General features: G+C 38.7%; 1 protein-coding gene across 1 annotated transcript; it reads left to right on the forward strand.

Annotated features, from left to right (window-relative positions):
* Nucleotides 1-1,750: 1,750 nt before the first annotated feature.
* Nucleotides 1,751-13,355, forward strand: LOC113684887 (VWFA and cache domain-containing protein 1). Its single transcript, XM_089207048.1, has 15 exons — nucleotides 1,751-2,224; nucleotides 3,788-4,381; nucleotides 4,622-4,766; nucleotides 5,004-5,305; nucleotides 5,796-5,928; nucleotides 6,663-6,936; nucleotides 7,102-7,298; nucleotides 7,880-7,960; nucleotides 8,344-8,662; nucleotides 8,878-9,066; nucleotides 9,872-10,215; nucleotides 10,672-10,819; nucleotides 11,221-11,474; nucleotides 11,867-12,057; nucleotides 12,239-13,355. Exons 1-15 carry the CDS (start codon nucleotides 2,051-2,053, stop codon nucleotides 12,962-12,964), a joined length of 4,071 nt encoding a protein of 1,356 aa, XP_089063174.1. The 5' UTR covers nucleotides 1,751-2,050; the 3' UTR covers nucleotides 12,965-13,355.
* Nucleotides 13,356-13,997: the final 642 nt, after the last annotated feature.

Below are 13,997 nucleotides of genomic sequence, written 5' to 3' on the forward strand. Positions count from 1 at the left end.
CTGTAAAAAGTGTTAATATTTGTCAATAAGCTGTTTTGTATTTGACCGGCCAGCTGCTATATTTTAAACAATACTTTTAAAAGACTCCCGTCTTTTACTATTGACGGCAATTCTATAAAACAAATAGAATTTACGTAATCTCTTGGAGTATATATAGATGAAAATCTAACTTGGAACGAACGTACATATCGAACATATTTCCAAAAAAATTGCCTCCTGCAGTAGCATCGTAAAGAGGAGCAGATCTTTTGTTCTCCTTGAAACGCTCCTATGCATCTATAATGCCTTTGTTCAACCTCGTTTCGATTACTGTAGTGTCGTATGGGGGAATTGTAATAAATCTCTTTCTATTAAACTACAAAAACTACAGAATCGTTCTGCGCGTGTTTAACCTCTCCTTCATATGATGCCCATGCGGATGATCTCTTTGTTAGACTAGGCTAGCAAAAACTCAATCTCCAACGAGAATTAAAAACAGGCCACTATGGTCTATAAATCTCCTAATGGTCTCGCCCTTGATTATCTGAAATCAATGTTTACTGATCGGAGTGCAAGGTCTACCTATTCTTGATGATTTTAGATATATGAAATTCATATATTTGCACTGCGGTGAAGAGATGAAATTAAGAGATCCTCGCAGCTAAGAACACATTGACCATCTCCCAGTTGGCTTGTTAGCTCAGTTGGTAGAGCGCTGCACCGGTATCGCAGAGGTCATGGGTTCAAATCCTGTACGGGCCTGAATTTTTCAGGTCCTATTTTCAACTATTCGTTTCAGTAGTGTTCTTGGCTGCGAGGATTTCACGTCTACCTATTCTCTTAGGAATTGTGAGGGCAAACTAGCTGTTCCACTCCCCCGCACCAATTTTCTAGAAAAAATTACCTTAAGCTTACCTACCAATCTGCGGCAAGCTCAAACTATTGTTAGTTGTAAATCCGGCTGCAGGGGTTTCCTTTTTGATAATAAATAAATTAATTAGTCACACGGCATTCATGGAAAGCAGGCACTTCGTTATTGTTTTTATTTTGCTGTTATTAGATTTAATTCGTAGTAGATTAGTATCTTAACAATGTAGTTATCGCAATTTTAGTGATTATTTTAAATCCTGATGTTTTATCCGTGTTTAAATAAAGTTAAATAAATGAAAAAATATAATAAGGAGAGATATCGGAAATATTCGTTGTCTTTAATTGTTAGGATTGTGTGCAGAGTAAGCACTAACACTAAATATTGTTAATCTTGTAAAAAAAATGAGATAAGTGATTTTTGTAAGGGCAGTTTGTGTACTGTTAATAAGGTAACGGTTTTCATGATTGTAACAATAATAAACTAAATAGTCAAACTCCTAACTGGTCAGCATAATTATCGTATATATCATTTAACGAGCGAAGTGAAAAAAAAAACTCAAGTGCAGTTACTTAACACTTATTGCGTCTATCCCGGATAGGACACTGACCAGTTGACAACTGATGGTCAATAAAATCGAATTGTAATCACAGAACAAAAAATTGTTAATCGCCGACACACAGAGATCCATATATAGCAACACTACGTGCACAGAATGATTTTCCTTAAACCAGCGCGACAGCGATTAGTCATGAGGGGGTTTTTCCCTTCTTTTATTTGGTTGCATGGCTACCAAGCAACATCCAAAAACACCTAAGCTGATTACAATTACTGCTATTTTTACTCGCTAGGGGGTCTTTCAATTAAAGAGTTACGTAATTAAAAGTACTTCGATCATCCGCTGTAATTCACAACCTCACAACGGTCTCCTCCATTCTTGATCAAACTTTTTCATTTTGAGGCTAATTCTTTCAATTGTGTTACTTTTCGGTCTCACTTTACTTATATTTAGAGTCGTACTACACTTTAAAAATAGTTATGTCGCGTGACATGAGGTCTTACACGATTCTCTTACGACGCAAATTATATAAATTACCATACCATTGTTAAATAAGTGCGCAGTCTTGAAATGTAAGTCTGCTTTAAGAGCCACCAGCGCAGAACGTGAAAATAGCGGAAGAGAGCGGAGATAAGTTAAAAGAAATGGCTTTGACAACAAGAAAAGCTTTCTTCAAAGATGGAAAAGCCTTCATACTGTTACTAGCCCTCTGCATTTTGCTAGCGAGTCAAACAAATGCAAGTCTTCTGGATCCAAGGTTGATAGGGAGAGAGTTGCAAACATTCGCCAGGGATGCGCTAGGAGTGAACGAAATGCAGGTATAGGATATTTAATTTCCCTCGGTATGGTGTATCAGGGACTATTTTTTCAAAGAAATATAATTGATAGAATAGAAAAGCCAAGGTTTGTATTCGAGCCTTGTTGAAGCCTGATTTATTTGCAAGATTTATTTTCTCCAATTTCTTAAATTGCATTGCAACTGTGAGAGTTAGTTTCTTATTTGTTAACATTTGTTATCATTTACTTCCTTTATTTGTGATTACATTAATTGAGATATGTACAGGTTACTTCTTATCTACTTTTTGAAAAGTTGTGGGTTTTGTATTTCGATTTTTTTTTTACGGATCATCTGCGTGACTAACAATCTAACGAGTTCCTGTTTATCATTCATGTCTAACGAAGCAGTTATCCGCATTTATCTTGTGATGTGTGGCATAACCATCAACCGTTGCAAGATAATATCAGTAATGTTTCCTCCTTTTTTAGTGGAAACTTGTAATTAGAGCTGTTAACTTTCTGAAAATGTTGAGTCATCCAACATCTTTAGTTCCTGTCTGCCAATTATTTATGCGCCACAAACAAGATGCATATCCCACTTCAGATGTATTGATTCTTGTAATTTTGAATCATTAACTATGTCTACGGTTTTCAAAATTTTCCTTTCAAAGATCATCTCGTCTCAACGCTAATAATAAAATGAAAGTCATTCAGAGCTTCACTCGGAAAAGTTCTCAGAACGACCTTAATGTTTCGTTTTTATGCTTGCCTCTCGCCTCTGACTAATCACTAATATTGACGACATTGCAAACGGGATGCGTTGACCTACATAACAGTTCCGAATCAGACTGTTTGTAGCTCAGAGCATCTTTTTTTAATTTTAGTTTCATATCTTAAAGATCTTGGAACCCTTGGTTCGAAACTCCAAGGTACAATTATGCTGGAAACTGTGTTTCGGTGACACAACCGCCGGCCATTGCTCCGAACGCATTCGAAAGAGGAAGTGATGGCATACCCTTTCAACATCATAATTTTGTTATTTCTCCTCACGAGTTAAGCCTAAAGGCTCAAAAGTTAAGACCTTAATTGATGGGTTTGTTAAAAGACAAACAAATCAGGGCGTAAAACGGAACTTTTTACGAGCAACAGCAGAATGGCCTGCCACTTTGGTCCACCTCATTTACATGTGTCGGGAGGCTTTGAAGATCGAGGCATAACACAATAAAAGTTATTCTTAGTCAATGACATGTAAATTCTACAGCTTAGCCTTTTATTATTTTTTAACAAGTAGACTTCCTATTGTCGTGCGTATAACTGTTCAGAAATAGGTCACAGATGACAAAAAAGTGGCCCACGAGGCGCAGCCGGGAGTGTCATGGGTGTTCCTACCACATTTTGACGTCATTTGTGATCTAGCGTCACAGGTGCACGGAAACATAGAATCTATTTGTTTCATGTGATAAAGAAAAGATAACTATTGCTAAGGATGACATCATATATGCGTCTTTCCTCCAACAGACCTTGATTACGATCCAATCAAAACAATGCATGCATTATTCAATTCTGATCCTGTATCGCTTGAGAGTTTTCTTTGATTTTTGCAGCAGTACTTCGAAAGCCTTCAGTATCACGAGGGAACAGTGCAAGGAGATCTTGTGACTCCAGAACTTGCTGCAAAACTTTCTGACAAGTTCAAAGTAAGATTTGAGGTCGTAAAACGGCTCAAGACAGCTGTAGAAGCATCATACGTCGGAGCGGACTCTGTTAAACCGGTGCCTCAAGAGGAATGCTGCAATGTTGTCAAATCCACACTCAAGTATGATATTCGATTCCATACCAAAGTGGATATGGACCGTGTCTGTTTGAAGATTTCTAACAGTGCCCTTCCAAACCTCGTCTATTTAGATAAAGGTGTTGCCGAGGAAATGAGAGATATCTCCAGAACGTATCCTTTTATCAAATGGCAATATTTTGGATCGGAGCAAGGTGTAATGACCACTTTCCCCGTGTATGACGATAAAGAGGATTGTGGTAGGTTTGACCCTCGTTTCAGACCATGGTACGTGGAAACTGCTACACATGAAGCCAAAGATGTGGTGCTTGTTATTGATATCAGCGCATCCATGACTGGGGAAAAACTTCACGCTGCCAAAGAAGCTGCCAAAACAGTATTGGACACTATGAACCCTAAAGACCAGGTAAGAAGTAGTTTGGCACAATTTGGAAGTATCAAATCAAATTAGTTCCCGTTGGAGGTTAGGACCAGGTAGGCATAAAACATCAGACGATGGAAATGGAAGGACTTATTCAAGGATATAATGTCCTTCATTTCATAAAATTCCCTGAGTCTAAACCAACGTGTCTAAAGGATAGTTACTAGGAAAATTAAAGATTTTGCCTTTTCTGAGTGATGATGAAACATGATTTTATCTCTTCAGGTTGGAGTTGTTTCATTTTGTACTGTTGCCTCAACGCCAGGAGACGCTGGGGGCAAAATTCCATGCTATAGTGAACGATTAGCACAAGCAGTTCCTATAAATATAAAGAAAATGAAATATTATGTGGAAGGATTAGTACCGCATGGTAAATATTGAAATTGTTTTTACTACAATGTGAGTTGCAGGCAGTAGTGACAAAGCGTATTTCAAATTCTGATTATCAGACATTTCAAATAATTTTCATTTTAAATACTCGTAACAATCTTTTCTAAGTTAATTCTAAAGATCTTTAGAATGTTTTAAGATCTCGCACTGTCCTTCTGCCATTCGTTAATCACAATGTCGGATGATTCCTTTGGACTCTTATGATATAATCTTGCAGGTCTGAGTCAGTACAAGCCGGCTTTTGAAAAAGCATTCAGTCTCTTCAAGGGTTCAGTTTCTGGAGAATCGGGGCAAAAAAAGAAAAGAGTCATTCTGTTTCTAACGGATGGCAAACCCTCGGATATTAAGAAGGACTCTATTTTCCGTACAATAAGGGATAAGAATGTTGAGCTCAACAACTCCGTTATCATCCTAACGTATGGATTTGGCAATGTAAACCAAACAATTCTAGAAGACATAGCGAAGCAGGACACAGCAAAATATGGCATACCAGCATATATCTCGGTTGGAGACATCACAGTAAGTTGGCATTCATCTTAATAACGTTTTGCGTATTAAAGTATATTTCGATCGAGTGTCGTAAAAACCCAAACCAAAATAATCGCAACGACTAATCAGGAGGAAGCGGAATAAAAACAAGCCAGCTACCCGAAGCGCGGGAAAAAGCGAGTGAACAAGTCGCATCGGTTTCAATTCTGCATTTGATTGGTGGGGAATGGTACGAATTTTTTTGGACCAATCAAAGAGCAAGGTAAGGTAAAACCAATGCAATTTCGGTAATTGGGTATTATCAAGCGAGTTGATGACCTAAATTGGCCATCGTTAAAAGGTTGAAAGCTCCTCAAACTCTAAACGGTGGCCAATTAACGTTATCAACTCAGCCGCTAATACCAAATTGCCTTGTTACACTCTCCCACCGACGCAGCACCACAGCACCCCCTTCTAGGATTGCTTTCGACACTGAGTTTTTTTAGTTATGGTTTACTCACCCTTTTTATCTTCCTTTTAGACCGGCAGATACAAATATGTTAAGGACTTCAAAACCTTAAGAGGAGACATGGCCACCTATTATGATTTATTCTCGCTGGGGACCCACCTTGATCCAGTTGTGTCTGTGCCATATGTGGACGCTTTTGGATTAGGTATGTTGAATCAGACACCTTTAATTTAATTTTGTAATTTGTATGATTATCGGAGACAAATGGTAATTGTCGTGCAGTTAGCTACTGGGCAAGTTAGGTGTAGATACGTTACTGACTCGCTTGGCTGCCAAAGCCTATGAAGATTTCTGCAGTATAAATTGACCCTTAAATAGTGTGCTTATCCATCCCAGTGTCCATAAAACTGATTTACAGAGACAGACCAACATTTTAACCTCAAAGTTCGCTTTTCCTCGTCCAAATTGATTTACTTCTTAACAGCAAATCATAGTTTTTGCCTACCAATATTTCCCTTCAGTTTCCTCTACAGTTTATTTAGGGATTCTTTGTCTAATTTGTTTCATAATTTTGGTTGTTGTCATTTACGCTGCTTGTTTTCTTTCGAGCGCTTTTATTGGTTTCTCGCGTTTTGACGGGTTTTTCTATAATTAGCGACTTGATGAACAAAATAGTTGATACTCTCTGAGAGACAAAAATTATTTTATTCCATAAAGGAAACAGAAAAAAAAATTCAGTTTTCCAGGTTTTATGAAGTGATAAACCCACTTGAGATGTTGTAAGAACAATCGAGAACCTTACTCTGACAGCTCGTGATTTAAAAACTTTTCTCGTATTCTCCTGAAATCCTGCGCGGCTTCATCACGTCATAAAACCAGTAAAATGTATTTTATTACTTACTCACGTATCAAAGCTATTTTCCCCAACCTTCATTTCAGGGCAAGTCTTGACGATTTCCTTGTCTTGTTTCCACAATGGAAAATTCATTGGCGTGGTAGGGACTGACATCACCGTTGAGGACCTTTTGTCCGACATAACATTCTTTAATCAAGGCCAAAGTACTTATGCATTCATGATAAGCAACTCTGGAAGGACCCTTATCCACCCTCTCCTACCAGCCCCTACTGATGCCTATGGGGACCCCTTTTTTATGGACATAACAACTTTGGAGCCAGATGCAGAATTCAAGGAGGTGTTTGAATCGATCAAAAAGTAGGTTGAATTTACAGAAAAGCTTCAATCTAACTACAGGACTAACTTCCTCTCTGGCACACACATGGTAGTGTTTCCTGAGTAGTTTATTCAAACATTTGTCTTCCTTACCTTTGCTTAACTTTAGTTTCCCAAAAATAGAATGTGTTGTTTTTATCTTCAAAGAGGAAAATCTGGGTCAAAGACTTTTGTTGCCAAACGATTTCTACCACGAGGGGGAACAGAGATACAAGGGGTGACAGAGACGGAAGTGAACTGCACATACTTCTGGACACCTTTAATGGAGGTCGACTTCACTGTGGGCGTGGTTGTTCCTATTTCTCATTCTAAGGACCAACTGAAACCACTCCAGATACCAAATGGTAAAATTATAAGGCCTATGTCAGAAGGCGTAGCTTTAAGCTTGATCGATTATTTCAACTTATTGAATTACTCTCGGATCCTATCGCAAATGTCCCTTGGAGTTTCTCATCTCGTAGAAAATATTCAACGGAAATCCAGTATGCAACCTTGACCTGTTATCAATTGTGTCGCATTTCCAGGTTGCCCTTCCTCAATCCACCAGCTAATGCTTAAAATAATGTTTATGTTCTTTGTAACTAAATCGCATTGAAGAAGTTGAGTTGATAGTATAGGACCTTGAGCGACTTTTTCTGAAAAGGATTGGAAACTTGATTTTTTTTTAAGGGAGCTATGATAATATGCCAAGATCCCTCTACTTGACATATTTCATATTGTTAAAATCTGGATCATTGGATGATGAATTCAAGAGTTGACATTGGCTTAGCCTTCATGGGTTATAAGCCATTACATCATACCGCGCTTGTTATAATTATTATTATAGCCTCGTTGGCTATCTTCTATCTCAAATCCAACGCACGCTCATGGAATAATTGTTAAATAGACCATACAATAACTTCTATTCATGACATTGTTTTGGCAGGTTACTCATTCAATTACCATCGAATCGACCTATACCATACTGGCAAGATATGCTCTCACTTTGGAGCGAATGCTTCTAAAGGTAAAGATAAAGAATGAAAATGGGAGAGTAAGTAAAACTAGCTGAATCAATGACAACGTGATATTCAAATGAGTTACATCAATAAAGACAGCTACTCTATGCCATTGTCTTAAGCTTCAGATTCGGAGGGGGGGATCAGTTACATACCTGAGCCCCCCATATCTCTTCCTGTATGCTTATGATTACCCCCTCCCCCCTACTCAGTCGCATTTAATAAGCAGTCAATTTTGTATATTCCCCCTTTATGCTCTATTGGTGACAATTGATCCCCCACCCTCCCCCCACAGATACCCTGTAATCCCCAGAAAGAAACATCCACTCCTCCCCCCAAGTAATAGATGATGACTAACCCTAAAATGCACTTTTCAATATTTTATCAACAGACACCACGTCCGTGAAGTTTGCTCCAGGAGCTTATAAGGATCCCTACAGCTATATTGGCAAAGACGAGACGAAGGCAGACGTAGAGTTATTAATCGCGTACATGAAAGATGACACAGGGAAGGTAACAAATCCTGGTCTGAAGAATGACATCAGGGATACTGTAATAGCAACATGGAAAGTGGAAGACCTGTGGCTGAGTGACAAAACTGACCTTAGCCAATATTTGGTTTGGAGATACATCGGGACAGCAAATGGAGTTATCAGGAGTTCTCCAGGTGTTGTGATAGACAAACGTTACGATCCAAGGCAGAGGCCATGGTAAGACAAAGTTTTCTCCTTGATATATTTATGATACTTCACGTCACCAAAATTATGCATACAATCAGGAAAAGGTATCACTTTGACCCATGGTTGAATCCGGGGTTTAAAAGCTTAACACAAATTCCAACATCAAAAATCAAGCCAATACTCAACAGTTACTTTCCCCCTCGAACTATTTCAACAAACCAATATCATTATTATCTTCTATTCAGGTATTATTCTGCCTTGGCCCATACGGGTTTACTTGCTCTAACTGCTCCTTATTTAGACCTGGGTGGAGCCGGAGTTGTAGTAACCGCCAGCCGTGCACTATACCGCGGAGAGCCGAGTCATCTGCATTATACAAACGATGAAGTGTTGGGAGTAATTGGAGCTGACTTTCCTCTCTCGTATTTTCATAGGTAATCATCTTTTATATCGTGCTCTTGTTCTTAAAGACCAGAATTTGATCCTAAGAGACTTCCAGTTCAGGACGAAAACTGTGGAGAATTTAGACAGTTCTCAATTCCTTTTTAATTTGGTAATTGAAGAAAAGATTGATTGAATAGCGTATTAGCTATTTTAATATCGACACGATCGTTTAAGATTTCAGTTCAATGCCAAAGATAAACTACTGATTGGTTTGCTCTCATTAAGGATTCATTATTTTCCTTACTTTCTTTCAAGGAGAGCTTACCAATTTAGGTTTTAGGGGGAGATGAGAGAATCTTTAGTTTACAGCCCTTTAGTTCATTAACACACTGGAACAAGAAAGGAAGAGTAGAGTTTATTGAGTTAAGGCGATTTTTGGAGCGTTTACTGCAGCAAAAACGGCTTTTTTATCATTGATTTGCAATGAATTGAAAAAGATAATCACACGAGTTGAAAGCTTTCTTTGTGCAAAATCAATCGAAAGTACAATAAAAAACGAAACATTTCGCCATCAGCAGTAGGAATTGATATGTTACACCTCTTTCTTAACCCTTTAACTCCCATAAGTGACCAAGACAGAATTTCTCCTTACTATATCAATACATTATCAACCAGATGAGTGATAAGAATAAAGAAAAATATCAATTTGAGGATAATTAGTTGATCCAAAACTAAAATTCTCTGAACTAACATTATGATAATTATATGGTTGACAGTAGGGAGAAATAGAAATTTGATCTGGGAGTTTAAGGGTTAAGCCTTATGTTTTGTAACATTTAGAATTATCATTGGCAGGTTACTAACTGATGTGTATCCAAAGTGTAAGGAGACCAAAACATACTCTTGTTTCGTAATGGACAGCGGTGGTTTTCTTATCATGCATGAGGACTTTTTACTTGCGTCAGCCACATCGTCTGATGTACAATATGTGCATATCACAGAGAAAGAGAAAAATATCGCAGAAGACCTCATCAAAAAGAAATACCTGGTGAAAAAGCACTGTCGTCATTTGGAAGAGATTCAAAAGCAAAGCTTTTATGAGCTCTCCTTGCCCCTCGGGGGAGCAGACACTCTTCAAAGTGGTGCAAGATGCTCGAAATACCAACTACAGAAAATTGTGGGAACCAATGCCTTCTTAGGTATGAAAAATTATCTTTTCATGTGGATAGATACAGTAATTCGTATTGAAGATACCTACTTCACTACAAAATGCTATGTAGTAAGGGGTTTAGGGGGAGTCACTTAGGGGGAGAGGAGTAGGAATTAGTTGTCAGCAATGGATTATAAAGGAGGGGAACCATTGAAAATTGACTGCTACCTCACTGCCAATGAAGGGGGTTCATTTGAATATTACAGAGCTAAATAGGGGATTGGGTAAATCGTGACAAAACCAAAACCCTTCGACACCCCCACCCTCCACCCTCCTGGTGGAAAAAATGACTGGTCCATTCGTCAGTAGACAGACAGTCGCTGTTCAGTCACTCAGTCATACAGATAGACAAGCAATCATTCAGTGCTCAGCCTTTAATCGACCACTGGCACCGTTAGTCTGTCAGATGAAATATCTATTCTCACTTTTTAATGCCTGTTTCTAGGTGTTACTGTCAGAGATTCGTTATGTCACCCAGAGCCGTGTTCCTGTTCCACTGATAAAAATTGTTCCCCTCTCAACTTGACGTGTGAGTGTCCCTGCATGTCTCGTTTGGATTTCCATTACTGCCACAATGAGTTTTACGATAGCAGGTTGGTCAACCAAGTGTGATTTCCAGTATTGTAGTTAGCATTGACCTATCTTGGGCTCGTTTCTAGACATCATTAGGTGACAATTTGGTAAGTGGTGCAGTTTCCTTAATGCTTATAATAAAGGACTGTCTATGAATAGGTTTGAGTTTTCTGCTCATGAAAAAGATACTGTTCATGTACTCTTAGAGTGCCCCAGTTCTCAGCCAGGGCTAGAAATAAGAGACAAAGAATTGCTAAAGATCATTTGCTTATAAACAACAGCTGGTAGTTAACCCCATTAACCTTTCTAGGAAATTATCAATTTCCTTCCATAAAGAGAGAGATGATATGGGCTGCTTTCATGAGCTATTCGTTTGGATAGAGTCCACGTTTTTAAAACTTTAACAAAAACATTTTTCCAGTCTCCCTATTTGTGCGCCCTCGGCAGAGGAGGTCCTATCAGCTGCCTGTGGTGCTCCGAGCCACATCGTTCAACTTAACTCATGTAAAGATCCTGTCTTGGAAGATTGCCTCGTTCCCAAATGCAGCGAGAAGAACAGTTCAGAAACGTGCGAAGGCATCATTGGTTGCTATTGGTGTGAGAACAACAAAGACGATATACCATTGGAGAAAGCGTACTGCGCAAGTGCTGACGTGTGCTTCAAAGGAAAGGAAGGTATTCGAGATGAAAGTAGTTTCCGAATTGTTCAGCCTAAAAAAAATGGCGAAAAAACCTTGAGGTTGACTTGTTTACCTTTCAGTGGAGGTCGTCATTCTCCTTGTCATTCTCCTTGTGGTTTGTCGAGAGTTAGGCCTTGATTCCTTCGTTGGAACTTCTGTGTTTCGTATAACCTTTTATGTGCCCTTTTGCTTTTTTTTTTAGTTCAGATAACTTTTCAACGGAATGAACCCAAAGCTTCTGTGATTGCATTGTATGAATCAGAGGGCCGTAGATGAAAATTTCCTTAACGAGGATCCCATCAAAATCTATCGATACAAGATCCCTTCTTCTAATTATTAGTCATTGTGGAACAATAATGTTTTTTTTAATGTTCCTATATGGTACAGTTGGAAACGAGATCTGCCCAAGCGAATCACCAAGCACAGCTGTCATTTCACATCCCACACAAGAAAGCCACAGTTTTGATGTAAAACCTGACAGTAAAAAGAAATCTCGTCACTTGTCGTACGGAGCTATCTCAGGAATTATTACTGGTTGTATGGCAATCGAAGCTGTTATATTAATAGCAGTCGTTTTGGTAAGAAGTATGAGTTTTGTATTTGAACTGAACACCTGGCAGAGCACTCTCTCATTTAAAATTTCTCATTAGTAATTTTGACCAATGTATCGATACCTAAGCAATACGTAAGATTCACAATTCATTTAGATTGCGTTTGATTCAATTCTGAAACTACCTCATTCAATTTTGTTTTCGTTAGATGATAAAGCGTTGTAAAAATAAGTCAAGTTCGCACACAAGTCCTTCTGCCGAACAAATGTTTGTCATTGGAACTCAAGGTGCCTCTCCGGATCCTCCTCAGCAGCAACCTGTGGCGCAGATCCCCCAACCTGTTGAGCCAGTGTCTGCTGATTCTAATATTTATAATAGATTAAACAGAGGACCGTGTTTAAACCAAGCCTTTTATGATAACGTCAGAGATAGTCCTCCAGCTGTCCCAGCAAGGAAGCAATTACCTACGACTGTATCAGAAGCAAGAGGTTCTTCTGGACAGACAAGTTTTGTGATGTCCACTCTGGATAGCTGCAGAAGGCGTTCCTCCAGTGCAGACACACAGGGCGATTTGTCTCTGCAAAATGTCAGGACAGGTGCAGTGCTCATTCCAGCACCAGTGATTCCTAAAGAAAATCGGACTTTCCCTGAGTCTGTCTCAAAAGAAGAAAAGGTTACGGAGGATCAGCAGCAGACTTCGGCATTTGATGCTGGTTGCACTACCCAGGAAGTTAATAATGTGCAGCAGCCTGATAGCAACGTAACACAAAAAGGTTCTGACGGGAGGCCATCCAAAGCTACGACGCCTTCCTCTGTTGAGGTTAATGGGCTGCCGCATAACTCTAACACACCAGTAAACGTTCTTACGAGACAAGAGAGTTGCGACTCTACTGTTCTTGATCCTGACAATAACATAATTTGCATTGATGTGTAACTTGTAATGACGGACAATGTTTCAAAGAGTATTGACTCGTAATGAATTGCTGAATAGTAAATGTGAACAGCAAATTTTTCAAATCTTTCAGACCGACTTGGGTGAAGAATGTGGTTGCTTTGACAACTCACTGTTTTATGCACCTCAGAAGGCACAGTCATTTGTAGATCAAAATAACTTTTTACCGCGGAATATTGTTCTAAATGTACAGTTTATTTTATGTGTTCCTTTTGCAAGAAAGTCGAACTCATTTTGATTGATCTTTCTGCTTCAGCGTTTTATACTTCGGTACAAAATGCTTGACTCAAAGCATTGAAAGGGTACTTTAAACTGCTATGTCGCAGTTTTCAAATGAATCTTGTAACTAGCTTAATTAAAACGTTACAAAGAGCCAATTGTTTTGATTTGTATCAGCTGTTACCATGAAGACAGAGCGGAAGATAAACCAGGTCACGTTCGAATGCAGACGTTCAATATAGCAAAAACGAAGGAAAAAAAAGGATAATTTTTGTCACCGATACACGGTATTATCTGTGTTTCTCTCCAAAAAATCGTACACCTAAAGATGGCCTCACCCAAACAATAGTTATTCCAGTCTACCAAGGGCTTTAGACCAACTCTCCTCGAAACCACATTGCGTTCTCTCTTTTAAATCTAATCAAGCATATAAACCACAGCCAATATTTCTGACGTCAAACATTCTTTTAAAATAATTATTCTAAGCCAGTTACCGGTAGCAAAACGTTTTTCGGGTGCATAAAAAATATCTTACCAGCGTGAGTTTCACTAATAATCTTTATTCAAAGTACTCGGACCAAAAATTATGTGCTTGCTAAGTGAAACTAAAAACTCTAGGGAGTGCCGATCACATCGAGAGAACTCAATAAACAAGAAGACGAGAAACAAAATAACTCGCTTGAATGGCCCATATAAACAGTTAAACTACGTCAATGACTACTTCAACTACTCTGCTGTTTCTGTTTGTTCAAGCTGAGGGAAAAATTTGCTTGTTTGTATCACCAGTTACCTTCCG

The sequence above is a fragment of the Pocillopora damicornis genome, chromosome 5, assembly GCF_964200805.1.
Source record: "Pocillopora damicornis chromosome 5, jaPocDami1.2, whole genome shotgun sequence".
Taxonomy (NCBI): domain Eukaryota; kingdom Metazoa; phylum Cnidaria; class Anthozoa; order Scleractinia; family Pocilloporidae; genus Pocillopora; species Pocillopora damicornis.

Bases quoted from the DNA above. Each gene is read 5' to 3' on its own strand.
- LOC113684887 (XM_089207048.1), top strand. From the start codon at position 2,051: ATGGCTTTGACAACAAGAAAAGCTTTCTTCAAAGATGGAAAAGCCTTC. The intron at 7,961-8,343 runs GTAAAGATAAAG...TTTTATCAACAG, and splicing joins TGGAGCGAATGCTTCTAAAG to ACACCACGTCCGTGAAGTTT. The intron at 9,067-9,871 runs GTAATCATCTTT...TATCATTGGCAG, and splicing joins CCTCTCTCGTATTTTCATAG to GTTACTAACTGATGTGTATC.